This window comes from Sus scrofa, chromosome 13 (genome assembly GCF_000003025.6).
Source record: "Sus scrofa isolate TJ Tabasco breed Duroc chromosome 13, Sscrofa11.1, whole genome shotgun sequence".
NCBI classification, from domain to species: Eukaryota; Metazoa; Chordata; class Mammalia; order Artiodactyla; family Suidae; genus Sus; species Sus scrofa.
The window spans coordinates 108,322,028-108,338,135 of NC_010455.5; the positions used below are offsets into that span (position 1 = coordinate 108,322,028).

The 16,108-nt window shown below is 45.2% G+C and overlaps 1 protein-coding gene and 1 long non-coding RNA gene across 6 annotated transcripts in view; one reads left to right on the forward strand and one right to left on the reverse strand.

Annotated features, from left to right (window-relative positions):
- The window catches only part of MECOM (MDS1 and EVI1 complex locus), a 582,930-nt gene extending 568,821 nt beyond the window's left edge, over window positions 1-14,109 (reverse strand). For 3 of the 5 annotated variants that reach the window (XM_021071139.1, XM_021071138.1, XM_021071140.1), the window contains exon 1: window positions 13,440-14,107. In XM_021071139.1, coding sequence (XP_020926798.1) covers window positions 13,440-13,476 — 37 coding nt within the window. In that variant the 5' untranslated portion in view covers window positions 13,477-14,107. Of the gene's footprint in view, window positions 1-13,439 lie in introns of all 5 variants that reach the window. The other 2 variants (XM_021071141.1, XM_021071142.1) reach the window with 2 other exon arrangements.
- Window positions 13,437-15,892, forward strand: LOC110256516. The gene is made up of 4 exons (XR_002338106.1): window positions 13,437-13,501; window positions 14,132-14,292; window positions 14,612-14,675; window positions 15,693-15,892. It is a non-coding gene; the product is annotated as an uncharacterized LOC110256516 (long non-coding RNA).

Consider the following 16,108-nt stretch of genomic DNA (forward strand, 5'->3'; position numbering starts at 1 on the left):
CTCTCTATCCTGGTTTATAACTTATAATCAAAAACTGGAATTTTGCATTTGATGGGCTTTAGTGCGTAACATTATACTGTCATATTTTTGATGCTACAGTTAAAAATAAGAGATAGTTTCCATTATAAAAGTTTTCCCAGAGCCTGGTTACCCAGTGAAAAACATTTTCCTATAAAAATGTGCTTTCCAATCATAGGTTAGAAATTATTGTGGGTAATTTTTAAAAACATCAAAAAATTTTTTGATTGGCTTCAGATAACCTTCTGTGTTTATGTAGTCACATCAGTTGGCTTAAGCTGTATATATGAGATAGGGCAGTGTGATTTAAAAAAAAAGTCCATGCAAACAAAGAAATCACAATTTAAAAACAAAAATTTGAGATTTAAAACCCTGACACTTACTTGTCCTTATCCAGTGAGAGGTATATGAATTTATTTCAGCTACAGCCTGTTCTGAGCAGCAGGAAAAAATGGAATGGGGTATAAATATCGTGTCCAGAACAATCCAAGAAGCTTGAAATATCACTGATGTATCACAGAGGATCTTACAAAGATGTACCTTAGCTCCAAGCTCTTGGACCTCCAGGGGGTAAAGATGCTTGGAAATCTGATCTGTCCTAATGGGCTGAGGAAACCCTCCATGACCTTCCCAAAGCCCCACTGTGTCTGAGGCTCAGAGGCCCACACACTTCACCCTGAACCGTGAGCTTCCTTTAATTGTACACTTCACTTTCATTTTCCCTTAGAGTCCTGGTTTGGGAACCTTCTCTGTCCTGTTCTGAAAACTGGAAACTACCCAAATGTGGAGACTGGTTCAGTAAAATATGTCACATTCGAACAGTGGAAGATCTGCTGCATTTAAAAGAATGGGTAAGATTGATACATACTGACAGAGGAAGGGTCCAAGGTAAATTATTAAGCTGTAAAAAAGAAAAAGCAAGTTGCTGTAAAAGGTTATACATTTATAAAGATGTATGTGCTAATAGATGCGTGGGGCAGGGGGGAACTGCAGAATTTTACACTAAACGATGGATGATGGATAGTAGTCATCTGCAGGCAGTGTGACAAAAGAGGGTGGACTACAAAGAACTTTTGTTTTCTATGTGGTTATTCTTGCCATGTTTAAATTAATAGAACAAGAATAAAATGTAATCAGAAAAAAACAATTTCTAAGATAATGAAAGTATTGCTAAAGACTTTATGACATAATATAACAACCATACTAGGGTAAAAAAGTCTGGTTCACATGCATGAACGCTTATCTATAGCTAGAATTTAGAAGTCTATGAACAGCTGAAATTATATGAAAATTTTTATGTAACACAACATTGTAAATCAATTATACTTTAATAAGATTTTTTTAACTTTTATGCATATTTTCATTTTCTGGAGATGTCATTCATTTTATCAGGTTTCTGAGACCCAAACAAGGTCACAAATCATGACCTGACCAGAAACCAAGATAGGTGCTCCATTCCTCCATTTTTATTATCATTTTATCATGAAACATTTTATTACTCCTTAATTTCATAGTTCCTCCCAAAGGTAAAGTCTATTATCAGTCCCAAAGTATAAAATCATGATTCTTAATTTCTGCTCTCATTTAAAAGGGTCCCAATGCTTTAAAAGCAGTTCTAAGAGCAAGATAAAAAGATCACACCAGGAGTTCCTGCTGTGACACAGTGGGTTAAGAATCTGACTGCAGAGGCTCTGGCTGCTGCAGAGGTGTAGGTTTGATCCCCAGCCTGATGCAGTGAGTTAAAGCATCCCATGTTGCCGCAGCTGCTGCTCAGATTCAGTTCCTGGCCCAGGAACTTCCATACGCCTTGGGTTCAGCCATAAAAGGAAAAAAAAAAAATAAAGTCTTACCAGACTGGTCTTAGAGGAAAGAACTTTTAACAGGAACTGAAACCCTGCAATCTTTCAGGCTTGAGGACAGTTGTCCAAAGCATAAATAGCCCTGTTTTCTCCATAGAGATGACAGATTTGTGAAATGGTAGGTGGTAGAGTTGAGTGTGGGGATTCAGGGGGAGGAAGACATGTAGCTGCATTTGAATTAAGGAGGCCTCATTGGATGGGTGGGATTAATTTGATCAGTTAAATAAGATTTAATGTAACATCACTTTGTCGCTTTAAATTAAAAGACCCTTTCATTATAAATGTACATTAAAATAGCGAAATTCTTGTTGCTATGCTAAATATTAGTACTGCCTAAATTAGAGTTCGAATTTATGTAACAACTTGGCTTCTGATGACCTACATGAAGCTGACTACCCCTAAATTCCTAAGTTATATGAACCCACAAACTATTTCACTATCTCTACCTCAGTTCCACTGATAATTTCCAGAATCAGGTCCAGTACACAGTTTCCATAAACCTTAAGATCAAGTGTAGATCAATAATAATTTATAACTTAAGTGAGGAGCCATGGGTTATACCTGCACTGGCAAAATGAGGAGCATTATTGGTGAAAATTAGAAATAATACTCTACTTTCCAAATGTGCTTTCCAGGTGGTTTATCACTGTCAAAATAGGCCAATTGTGGATTTAGTATGCAATTAAAGTGTCAGATATCCCAGAGTTCTAGGGCTGACATTACCTGACTATGCAGGTTTTACAGGCAAAGAAATTGAAGGGGTTCACATAATCCACCAAAGCCCATTGCTAACCACCATCACCTAATCGTACTGATATCTACCATATGCAAAGCATAGAACCAGGCACTGTACAGAAGAGAAATGGACCCCCCCCCACCCAGAAGTTTTACAGTTTAGATAGAAAAATAAGATACATTTAGTGAAGACAAGGAATTTATAACAAAATGTCCAAACGATGCTAAGTAAAAATACTTCCAGAGTTCCCATTGTGTCTCAGCAGAAACAAATTCAACCAGTAATCATGAGGTTGCAAGTTCAATCCCTGGCCTTGCTCAGCGGGTTAAGGATCCGGCATTGCTGTGAGCTGTGGTGTAGGTCACAGACTCGGCTCAGATGCTACATTGTTGTGGCTGTGGTGTAGACCGGCAGCTACAGCTCCCATTCGACCCCTAGCCTGGAAACCTCCATATGCCTCAGGTGCGGCCCTAGAAAAACAAATAATAATAGCAATAATTCTATACTATTGTAATGAAAACACTTAGAGAAATCATGTCTCCAGGAGTGATGGGGATGAACCTCCTGAAGAAGGAAGGGTTTAAATTAAATCTTAAAGGAGGACTTAGATGCAGATGGTCAAAGTACAGTATGGGTAGGTTTATAGACTATGGCAACATTGTGGCCAAAGATTGAAAGATGGAAACACAAGCTAGGCTGACATGAGAGCGAGAGAATCAGAATGATTAAACAAGTCAGGATGAAGGGACTAACTTGGATAGGGAAACAATAAGCCTGAAAATGTTATAAAATTGAGCTCTAACTATAGGTAAGGTGTTTTCAATGCATTAGTTCCTCAAATACTTACATGAAGTAAGTATCTTTAGTCTATAATTAAGGAAACTGTGGCACAGAAAGATCAAGTGACTTGCCTTCATTTTACCCAGCTAGCAAATGGTGGAGTCCGGATTTGAACCCAGGTCAACCTAACTCAGAACCTCAGCTCAGAATCCCCATCTGACTCAAGAGTGAGAGGTCCTCAAAGGCCAGACTAAAAAAAAAAAATCTGGGTTTCAGTGTCAGGTGTAAAAACTGGGAGCTAGATATCTCAAAACCCACTGATCTTGTTTATAAGTGTAGTCCTTTACTATTCTATAAGCATTGCTTTATCTGATGATTTTTCCAACGTTAACTGAAAGCAACAAGAATTTATTGACCAGTCCTTTGACTATAGTACTGATTTAGACATTAAGAGTTCTTAGTCCAAACTTTACTGGGAGAATCTGTTGTGACGGTATTCCATCACCAAAGTATGCCCTTTTAGTCCCCAAAATTTAATTTTACCTGTTACTTACCCAGCACTTCTGCTATAAATATAAATCGTGGCAATAAACAGAATAATGTATGTTTATTTTCAGATGTTCCCTGAACATATATATAACTTTCCTGCCAGGAGAACCAATCTGGTCAAATAATATGGCCATCCCTTAAAAACTAATTTCTCCATCTTAGGTTTATGTCTTAAAAATCAGCTGGGTTCTTCATTTACGGATGTACAGGACAGGACATCTGGACCTTCCTAGGGGGCAAGGGTGAAGTCTTCCTCTGTTACACCCACAGTAGCCAAAAGACTTCTTCTCCCACTGTGGAAAACCTCAGAAAACTGTCTCCTAATGATTTACTGCCCAACCTCTAGTCCACAAATCAAAGAGTTGGGCTGAGTGAGAAATAAGGAAGAATGGCGGCCAGTGGCTATGAAGTGGGGAGTGAATGTTTCGGTTTATTTTCTTAAGCCAATTAATGATGAAGCAGCATGCAGGGAAAGAAAGACACAACATGGCCGTGAAAGACTTTTTTTCCAGATAAATGGCCAGATATCAGATTCTGTGATAAGTACTTCCACCTATCAAAACACACACGTACACACATTAACTTTGGGGTGGAGGAGGAAGATACAGATCTTAAAAATACAAGGTAATATTCAGGAAGCCTTGTGGAGAGCAGAAAATGTTGGAAATTTTAAGGACCTTTGGAAATTATCAGAATCCAGACATGGCAAAACCAGGGTCCATGAACTATACATGACAGACAGATGTGTTTGGTTGGGCCTGCAAAATGTTGATTATTGTTTAAATAGAGTCAACATTTTAAAGTAGAGAAAATTCAAAGAACAATCTGAATATGTGGATTCTTTTAAAAACTGGAAGACTTAGGGAGTTCCCTGGTGGCCTAAAAGTGAAAAGATCCAAAGTTGTCACTGCAGTGGCTCAGGTTATTGCTAGGACTCAGGGTCGATCCCTGGCCCAAGAACTTCCACATGCCACAGGTGTGGCCAATAAATAAATAAATTAAAAAAAAAAAAAAAGGAAAAGCCAGCAGCATTGGACCCTGTTTCCCAAATGGCAGCAGTGAGCTGGAACTAACAGCTTCTACCTTTATAGAAGGCCTGAACTCCCAGCTTGCTACAGTCCCCACTACTGCCTCTTATTCTGGAGTACAAAAGCTGGGTGTCAAATTTTAATAAAAATAAGAGACCTTAGTGCTCATACTCCCCTTGTCTCACTCATTTGTTGTACCTGCCAATTCCTGTAGGCATTTGAGTTTACAAGCTCTGCTCTATTCCAATCCCCTCATGTACAGAAAAGCAACTCGGCTAGAGTAAAATGACTTACAAAACTCCTTCCCATAAAAGTAAAATTTCCAGGAGTTCCTGCTGTGGCACAACAGGATCAGCATCTCGGAAGCACTGAGACACAGGTTCAGTCCCCAGCCCAGCACAGTGCATTAAGGATCCAGCATTGCCACAGCTGCGTAGGTCGCAAGTGTGGCTCAGATCTGATCCCTGGCCCAGGAACTCCATATCACGCTGGCCAAAAAAAGGCAAAAGTAAAACTTCAGGACGTAAGGTATCATGACAACTGGAGGGTATGCACAACTAAATTTAGGCTGTATGCATACCATGCCAACACCTCTGGAGAAAAGCTGAAATCACAGTCATTTTATTCATGCAGTGTCCTTACTCTCCCTCAAAATAGGGCAAAAGAAGATTCTCAAGTTTTCAGAATAAATGTTCTGCCTAGTTTGGCTTGGTGTAGACAGTTTTGAGGTGCCCAAATTTTAAATATAACTTCCATTTATCCTGAGAGCATAATTTATGAGGAGACATACAAAATGCTTACTATATACATGCAAATACTTCTAAAAATGAGACTGGATAAAAACAAACGGGGAGGAGGGGAGGACATCCAAAAACCTCCTCTTCAGAAAATGTAACTGATCTATCAGAAGGGAAGAGACAGATTTTTTGAGCGATCCCTTGTGACTGAGGTCCTCTGTATACATTTACTCCATTTAACCCTTACAGCAGCCTAAGAAGAGTGGTCTGATTACTATTACTTTACAAGGAAAGATATAGGAGCTAACTGGCATTCCATAGCTTGAAGGTGACCTGGCTATTCAGGCAGGGACCACACCCAGATTGAAACTCTGATGAACATGTTTGTAATGTTCTTGAGCAGGAAATGTGGCTGGTTCCTGCTCATCAATATTTGTGTTGTTAAGCCTGTCTGTCACCAAAGCCCACCAAGTGCTACACAGCTATAAAGACTTTCATAATTTGAACCACCTTAACATCCACAATTGATTCCTTGAAGCAGGTTCTTGAACAAAGTTAAGAAAGCTGTGGACCCTCCTGTTACATAGGCAGTGATCCCTAGGCAGGTGTTACTACAGGAATTAATAAAAATCTCTTCTTCTCTAAATAAAAATTTCCCTTAGAATTGTTTTGAAAGTTAGTAGTCAAGGATTTGGCTGAATATACAAGCCAAAAACAGCATGTTTGCTAATGAATAAGAATAATAACTAAAATCAAAATAAGAAGTAATTCAAGAATGAAAAGTCAGGAATTTGATTAAAAATTCACTTTTTTTCTATAATGAAACAGTCCTTTAACCACAAAACAGCTTTTATAATAATGCAGAAGAGTATGGTTCCAAGTAAAACACTCCCCCCATTTTAATCATGCCTATTATTTTTGAAAATGAAAATGGCTGAGGTCATTGTAATCTATTTTAGGGTTTGCACAGTTTGGTGGTATTTTTTTTCTTGGCTTTGAGCTCTCCGTGTTACCAGCTAAATGTTAAAGGTTTTGCTATGTGCCCTTTCAAATCCCATTTTTTTTTTAATAATGTTGTCCTTTATACACATAAATTAGAGTGAATTCCACTTTCTTTCCTAACAACTCCAGATGGGGTCCACACTTTCAAGAGGACTAGAACTTGCCTTGTTTTTTAATTAAGTGTGTACCTCTTAGAGCAAATATGTTTGCATCTTCATTAAAATGCTGTGGACATTCAAATGCTGAGAGATTAGTAAAAACGTAGGATTCATGTGGTCCATTTCAAAATCATACTGAAATGTAAAGATAACATCTGTGTATCTAACCTTCCCAACTTAAAAGACAGACATGGTTAAAGAAAAAATGTCCAGAAACAAGACTCCATCTGGGCAGATTTCCATACCTACCAATACTTATGGACTAGGGGAGCCTACAGATATCCATTCAGGACACATCAGTGAAGCTCTGGGTCCTGTAGGACCCAGCAGGAAAAATTATCAAATATCTAAAGACAGGACAGTTACACAGTCAGGCCTCCCTTTAGATGTGATTAATAGTGCACTGACTTTCTGAACTTAGCTTGGCTTTTTAGTACAATTCACTGCCACATCACACAGAACAGCCCAAAATGCCTCTAAATAGCACCTATCCAACCACACAGAATACAATGTCTTTGCGAAACACACATACTGTGAAGGTCTGCCTATTAAAATGCCTTTAGCTGTTTGTTTGTTTATTTTTTTAAAAAAATCAATTTGCAAAGCCAATGTAATAAGATGCTGTAGCTTTTGTGATAGAGGTGAAATAATTTTAAACACAGACACACAATGAGTTTATTTATTTAGAAACTTGTTAAATAGAGTCTGGGAATTCAAATATTCAATGTTGACATTGTACAGAACTGGCCAGGAGCCAGAACCCAGTCTCCAGAGGGACCCATTGGACAAGGAATTCAGGCCCTTCTCTCCTCCCACTTGAGCTAAATAGGTAGAGGCCATTAGTTATACCCACAGCAATATCTGAACCACACTCAAATAAGCTGCCCTCGCCAGGGCACTTCAAAGGAGGGTAAGTGTGTTTAGCTTTTTAGTGCTGAACTAGAGCAATATGTCACACTTTTGAAAGAGTTTTGTAAACAGTTTCTTCCTTATGTAGAAACCTCTCTGAAGTTTCTTGTATGGCATGTAAGCAAAGGTAATTAACAAGGATTACACTTTTTTTTCATTTACTAGGGGAAAAAAAAAAGTAATACCCCTCTGTGTGCAAAAGAGGGATCTGGAAGAAGAAACACTGCTTCTCTCCTCCTTTCTTCCCTCTCTTGTTTTGTTCCATTTGTTTGCCTCTTTTTTATCCTCTTCCTCACACTTGTTCTATTACCCAGCCAATTTCCTTGAGAATTCCCTGGTAAACTCAGAGGACAGAAGAGTGGGAAGGGGAAAATCTAATTTTAGAAAGAGGACTGTGGCAAACAGAGTGGGGAGGGAACTAATGATTCACATTGGGCTGCCCAGCCCAAAAGAAAAGCAGATATCACTCATCATTGTAGAAAGTCTAGAGTCTCAGCTTCCAGCCCAGGAAGGGTTAACCACCCCTCTAAAAAAATGTGCCTGGTATCCTCTCCTCTTGCCCTACCGCCTCTCTCCCCTGTCCCACCGGGGCTAGGAAGGGGCCTGCCCTGCTAGGAAGAGTGAATGAGAGAGTGAGTGCCCCCGCCCCGCGCGCGCCCGACTTGAGTGTTCCTAAACCCCTCTGAGTTGGGTGTGTGTGTGTGAGGGCGAATGTGTGCATGTGTTGTACACAGTTAGTGCAATCCCAGCTCTGAGAGAAGCAGCGCCAAGCGCCAGCAAGAAGCACCTCTGAGGTTGAAAAGGGGAGACACTTTCTGGCCTAAGCTTGGGAGCCAGAAGCTGAGCAGCTGGAGGAGGGAGGTGTGGGGTTGGGGGCCGCCCTGGGTGAGCTGCTGCCTGCCTGCCTTCTGTCTTGGGCTCCACCCCACAAGCCTCACCACGGCTGCATTTGAAATGAGGGGTGGGAGGGTGTCCCCAGTGCTTAGGAAAAGGGCTCTGCCAGGCGCCGTGTACCTTGGGAAAAGGGTAAGAGCCATTGGCCAGAAGATGACAAGTTTCGCAGCTTCAAGGCCAGGTTCCAAACAGGAGGAGGTTTGGGGAGAGAGGAGATTGAGCCAGGCCTGCCGAGGGCAACAAGTCGGTGCTCTCTTGCCCTCCTTTTCTCTCCTTGCCCAGGAGGACAGAGCCAGGAGTCCCCAGCCATGGCCTTCCTGCCACAGGCCACTGCCTGCAGCCTCAAATAACCTGGCCCCAACTTGAAAAAAATGAAATAAACTCCCAAACGACAAGATGTTTAAAGAAAAACTACTTCCAGAATTACTACCTTTAACTTTTTTTAAAAGGAGAAAGCAAAAACGTCGTGGAGTGAGTGACACGTTAATTTCTATTCGATAAGCGTCCTACGTGTTGAATGTCTGTCTGCGGAGGAGGCCTCTCCCGGGTAGTAAGGAGAGGCCTCGGCCCAGAAAGCCTGAAAGCTGGGCTACCCCGCAAAAGACACACTCAAGCATGCTTATACACACACTGGCACATGCACCGGCACCCAGATATGCGACTCCTCAGCCCCTACAAATAAAAACCTGAAAAAGTAGCCTTTTTCCCCCAGCCTTCCTACCTCTGTAGCTAATGAACTGTCTCCTTCCACAGTGTAGGGGGGGGGATGAAAAGCATTATTAACCTTCCCCTAAACACAGTTTTGTGGTTTTTTTTCTCAGCGAAACACATCGAAATACAGCAGGAAGACTGCGCTCCAAGTGCCAAATGCAATAAAGAAGCCCTAAGCCAGGGTAATGGTCAAGTAATGGCAAATAAACCGCCTTCCTAAAAAGGGCCTCTGCCTCTGCCCGGCAAGAGTTTTTTGGGCTTTTTTTGTTTTTTTGTTTTGTTTTGTTTGTTTTTTTCTCCTCCTCAAAAGCAATCTGAAATAAACAAATAAAATACGTGCTTTAAACAAAGCTCTGTGTTTAAATCTGGGGTGTTGTGTTTGTTTGATTTTTATTAAGGATGAAAGAAAACGCAAGTAGATGGGCACACGGGCAGCGGAGGCTGAAGCCTGGGCTTGCGGTTTCCTTGCTATCTTAGGTATTGGGCCGCGAAGGTGAGGAGTTTAGGAATGGTCGTCATCTACCTTACCTACTTCAGGGCCTCTTTTTAAACAGAGATCAAGTGTACAAGTAACAAGTGCCTCCCTTGAAGGGGTCTTGCTAATCGTATCGCCTTCTGGGTCTTTACGAGACTTCTGCGGGGCCCGGTAGCTAAGGGGGGTTATTCGTTGCAACTCCTTCATTGCTGTGATTGAAACCCTGTCTTCATTGCCGTGATTGAAACCCTGCCGGGTGTCACTTTAGGGAAGTGGGGGGGGGGGTGTTCCTTCGGTGTTTCGGTGGGCAGACCCAGCTTCACTTTTCCCCATCACCAGGAAAAAAAAAAACAGTTGCAATTGGCATTTCTGGCACGGCCCAGGTGCTATCCTAGCCGCCCAAGAAAACGGCTGGGACGCCTCACGGCGCTGCCAGAGCCTGCTTGGCTTTTAGTTTTCTTTTCTTAAAGGTGAGAATAAAAGCCAACGGCTTTAGACAGTACAAATGTCAATCTTCTTGGTTTTCCCTTCTTTATTTTTTTAAATGAAATGACTTATTCCTCCCAAATGATGTGCAACGAATTTATCGGGTTTAACTATTATATAAAATAACAAGCCCTATAAGTTGAGGAGTAGGCTGTGAATTCATTCTGAGTTTAGCTTCAGCGGGTACTTTCAGGGGCTATAGTCCCTGGTTTGGGTCCATGGAATCCTGTACCATAGCCAAGATCGTGACAGGACTTGGCCACCAAAGAAATTTACAAGATACACAAAGAATAACAATCAATGGTAAAAACAACTGTTTCTAAGTTATTTGATTCCATTGCAATGTTTACTTTTGCAACGGGAAAGGTAGGCTTGTTTTTTAAATTATGCTGGTCACACTGCCTCTTCCTGACCCAGAAAAAGAAAGAAACCGGTGCAGACACAGCCTCGAAGTTTTCGTCGGATTGCGCAGCAGGGGTCAAGGACTATCTCCGCCCTGCTCTAGGAAACACGCACTACGCGGAGGGGGCGGGGGGAGGAAATAGCGCTTTAAAAATACAAAAATCCTGAGTTTTAATATGATTTCCTTTATTACCCAGATTGTAACTGAAGAAGTGCACAAAGCAGCGGTCCTAAGAAAGGCTACCGCGGTGGCAACAACTGAACCAGCGCGAGCGGGAACCTGAGGCTTAGCAAGAAAAGTTTGTAAGAGTTTGTATCTAGTTATCACAAAGCCGCAGTGGCATCCTTAGAGACAAAATAAATGGGTCTCCCACTGGATGAATGACAAGAACTATCATCAGATCGGAAACCAGGCTCGGTTTCTGGACATTGAGTGTTTTGTGCGTGCGGGAATATTTTAATATACGACAGCGTACAATTTAGCAATTAAAATAGTTGGGGAAAGTTGCTCAAGAAAATTCCAAGGGTTTTGTGTTCTGCTTTCACTTCAGCGGATACCAGGCAATGAGGCGCGCAAAGCGTTCGGCTTTCATTTCACAACTTAGGCAGAGTTTGAAATTGTCTCTCCGACCCCCGCCCCACCCCCCAAACACACACACACACACACACACGCACGCGCGCGCGCGCCTAATCGTCAGTTGGAATTGAAGCCCCCAGACTTCCAAGCGTATGTACATGTATTCTTCCTCAAATGAAAATAAAGACATCGGCCTCATTTAAAAGCAAACAGGAAAAACAGGAGTACCACTGGCGCACTTTGGCACTGTCTCAGCTAAGCGAAATGAACAATATCCAAAAGAGAAATAAATGGACTGATGACCCAAGAGCACTATATACAGGTTGATCCTTGAGGCCAGAGTGAAAGGAAAAGTACTTGGGAGTGAGGGAGTGCTTGGGTGAGGACTGGGCGAAGCACTGGAAAGACGCCTTACGATGACAGCATCTCACAGGGCTAGACCTCGGAGTCTCACCGCCAAAGAAACCAAGCCCGCCAAGGTGCCGCTGTCCTCCCGCGCGGCTGCGGCGGAGACACCAGAGGCTGGAAGGAGTGAGGCATACTTGGTTTTAATATGTAGGAGTGCGGAAGACTGGGGAGTTCACTGGGAAGAAGCATCCCACCCACCCCATCTCTCCTTTCTCTGGTCCAAAAGCAAAACAATTAGAGAGTTCTGTTTTCTGCGAGGAGAACAAACGGCAGCCGGTCCCTTTCTGAGGCTGCTCCAGGCCCGCATGCTGACACCTTGCGGAGGAGAGCTTCCGACTGCTCAGGATTGCCCCGGGTCTCGGCACCTCTGAGTACCCTTAGATTCGAGGTAGATGCATTTGGACAAACCCAGTCCCGTCGCCTACAGTCCAGGCTGAGACTCTTGCCTTCCCCGTCAGTACCGGCCCCGCGGACATCGCAGTGCGAAGTTACCCAACATTGAAGCGAGCAAAGTGGGGGATGGGAGTCCCGCCACCCCCGCCCCGAACTCAATCGCCCTCGTCCCGCGTGACCTAGGCCGCTCCACGCCGGCAGGCAGGGGGCGCCGGGGAGGGTTAGTGACTCGAGACCCTGGCTGCAACCAGAAGCAGGTCAGCAGGCTTCGCCGTACCCTCTCGGCTGCCCAGGGAGCCCGCAGCCCGCCCCCTGCGGGTCACTCGGCGCCCAGCCAGCCTGAAACTATAGGGCCGAAGCGCGCCGTTTCGGCCCCCTTCTCCTCGGCCGCCGTCGCCTCTGGCTACGCGCCCTCTACTCCCCGTTCAGCAGGCGCTCCCAGGGCCTCTTCTCTCCCCACCTGCCCGCGGCTTTGCAGAGCCGGTAGCTCTGCTCTGCCCGCGCCCCCCCCCAAAACACACACACACACACACACACACACACACACACACACACACAGCGACTACAGCCTCCACCCTCGTCTCCCCCACTCCCCACCCCAGCCCTCCCGCCGCGCCGCGCACGCCAGAGAGCACGGCCGAGCGCACAGCGCCCACTACCGCAACCGCCGCTCGGCGCAGCCCGCCAGCCCGCGCAACTTCCAGCGGCCGCCTCGCAACTTTTCCCAACTCCACCACTGCTGCCCGCCGCCGCCGCCGCCGCCGCCACTGTGGCTCCCTCCGAGCCTGCCACCCACCCCAGACCCCGAACACAAACCGAGGCGCGAAAAGGCTCCAGTCCCCAGCCCGCGCCGCCCCCCCCCCACCCCGCTGCTCCCCCTCCCACACCCGGGACTAGCTGGTTGGCCAGAGGCAACTCTCCTCCGCCTGGGGGGAAGAGGAGGGGAGGGGGAGACTCTTGCATCTCCTCTCCCCCACCCCCACCCCACCCCTTCCCGCTCGCTCTTGCGCTCTCTCCTCCCTCCCACAAGGTCTTTGCTGCCCCCACCCCCACCCCCACCCCGGGGTTGCCACAGCTGGTCAGTGCTGCGGGCTTGAGGGCTGCCCCGGCTCCTCTGGCGCCCAAACAAGGAGCCAGAGCGCGGGCGGCCGGGCGTGGAGGCTGGGACCGGCAGGTTGCAGGGTCTGCGCTGCGCCTGCCCTCCACCCGGGGCCCCGACACGAGAGGAAGCCCCGCGCTCCCTCCCGGAGCGCTGGAGACAGATATGCAAGATGGCAGAGAGGGGGAAAGCCAATAGAAAAGGGATATTGCACCTACTTGTGGCCAGTTTCCTTGCCCTGCCTTTGGATCTCATGCTGTGCCCAGTCCTGCAGCCGCTGGTGTGTGGTTGGGGTTTTTTTTTCTTGGATCTTTTCCTTCTTTTGCTCTCTCGCTCCCTCCCTCTCGTCTCTCTCTCTCTCTCTCTCTCTCTCTCTCTCTCTCACACACACACACACGCACACACACACACACACACACTTACACACTCACTCTCTGTCTTCCCCTCTTTCACTCTCTCTCCCTCCCTCTCTCCCTTTCTCTCAATCCACACTCGCTATCTCTCCAGCATTGTCAGTTTGGACACCTTCGCACATGCGCGCTAGACGCCCCTCCAACATCTCAGCGCCGCCAAAAAAAGTTTGGAGCGATTTATCACTTTGATTTGGAGATCTTGTCAGATGGCAATCGCTGAGGAGGCGGAGAAAGGGAGCCACGGGGAGGGCGACGGGGGGCGGGGAGCGAGCTCAGGGAGTCAGAAGGGAGCAGACATCTAGCCCCCCCCTCCCCCAAAAAGGAACGCGAAGACTCGGGCAGAGGATTGATTTCGTATTGGAATCACCCATAAGCCTGTACCATTACTATTATTTTTTCCCACCATAAATTGAAGGAAATTTTCTATTCTGTCCTTGGGGGAAAGCAAGAAGTGGGGGGAGGGGAGAGGGCTTTTAAAAATCTTTCCCACACTAAAGAACTAGAAGGACCGGACTCCTCGGGCGAACGATCCAGGAGAAAGTGAGAATCATCCTGAACATCGGGAATCTGCTGCCGCTGCTACTGCTGCTGAAGCTATTTCGGCTTCTGCTTTCAGAGTTGAAAGCTGAATAAATAACTGTTTCTTTCTTGATTTTAGGTATAATGCCAATTCTTTCTGCCATCCTTGGGACATATCAGTTGGTCTTTTCCTACCAAGTAGTGATAATGACCTTTGGCTCCCAGGTCCGAGACGGCTTGGGCGTTTGACAACCAAGACCTCCTGTCTTCTCTGAGGTCGGCTGTCACCTTCCGGCCTCCCATACCGCTGCGGAGTAGCCTCCTGCAGCAGTTCAGCCTGCCTGCCATTTCACTCACTCGCTTAAACCCACGACCTCCCGGGTTATAGGAAGGAGGTGTGGGAGGGATTTCCCCCTACCTCTTAAAAAATACATTGTTGAAATTTGCTTTAATTACAGGATTTACCAATGAAGTGGGCATGCAGAAATGGGGACCTCTTAAAAGGAACTAGCTGTGTTCAAGGTATGAATCAATCCCAACTACTATGGATTTTCTCTTGGTACAACCTCCTTGCATTAAACAGTTTTGTTCAATACCCTCTGTGAGCTATTTATGTCCCCATTAATATCTGTTGCAAATCCTGCCAAACACCATAAAAGAAAATTACAATCTTTTTGTCTCTGTGCTGCAACAGTACATCCTTGATGTTCAAGTTAAAGGAGAGAAAAGAATAGCAGGTCCTGGGCATGAATTTGGCAAAGGCAGAGAAGAATAAGGAAGATAACTGAGAATCCCCAGTTGTAACCTGTTGTCATTTATTGTCAAAACTAGGACTGGGGATGTGAGTGAGCAAATAGCAAGGTTCAATTCCAAAGAGTAGTGGCTCACAAATATCTTTATTACAGGAAATTAAAGTTCAAAAGATTCACCTTGGCAAGGATGCCCACCACTTCTCTTTCTCTGTGTAATTCCAGGGGCATTTGGCTCTAAGATACAGGTCCCTGGAGAACCAAACTACAGGTCCCAAGGGAGACAGATGTGTAATGCTGAATTGTGAGGAAGGGAAGTGGGGTGGCAGAGGAAAGCAAAGGAAGGAATTACACAGAGCAGGAGTAAAAACAACTTTAAAAGAGAGGGTTCTGGTGCCGGTACACATGGGCACCAGAGAACTCTATCATCACCTCTGGACTAAAGAGGGAAAAAGGGGGAGGGGGACCCAATCCTTCTACAATTTCTGTTGCCCTGTGTGTACAAGTGGTGTGTGCTTATACATTTGATGGGTGCAACAGCACAGGCACTTCAACAATTTGAATTTATGTGCCCAGGGTCTGTGATTGTGAGTTCACTAACTCCTCTTGGTTTAAATGAAGGCATACCTCTGACCAGTAAATGTTCTCAGAGGAAAAAGAGAAATGGCGGTTGAGAGCTCTCACCAAGGGAATGAAATCTATAGGGAGAAACACACTAGACTGGCTGGCCAGAAGTTCATAGGAGCTGCTTTAGATCAGTTTAAGGGAATCTCTGGGCACTTTCTCCAAGGACACATGGGCAGCGCCAAGGATCAAGCCCTTCCCAGCTATGGGAACCTAAAGGTTCTTGACCCCCCAGGAGAGGAGGTGGAGTCCACTGAGGACCGAAGAACATCCAGGACAAGAGGAGGCTCTGCCTGGGACTTTTCACTTCATCTTACTCCGGGGAGTTTAAAAAATAAATAAAATGTGTTACCGACTTTCCTAAGACTTTTCTACTTGATTCCTTTCATCTCATCCCCAGGGGTTCTATATCCGGGTCCCACTGCAGAGAGGAGGTTAAGAGGAGTGCAGAGTAATTTTCTAGGAGATGAAGGAACCACGGAATCAAACCTAAGATTCAATACAAGACCCACGCGTGAAGCTGCAGTGGTCGTTTCTACTGAGAAAATATAAACCACGTGGCGGCCCAGGGGGTGGGGCAGG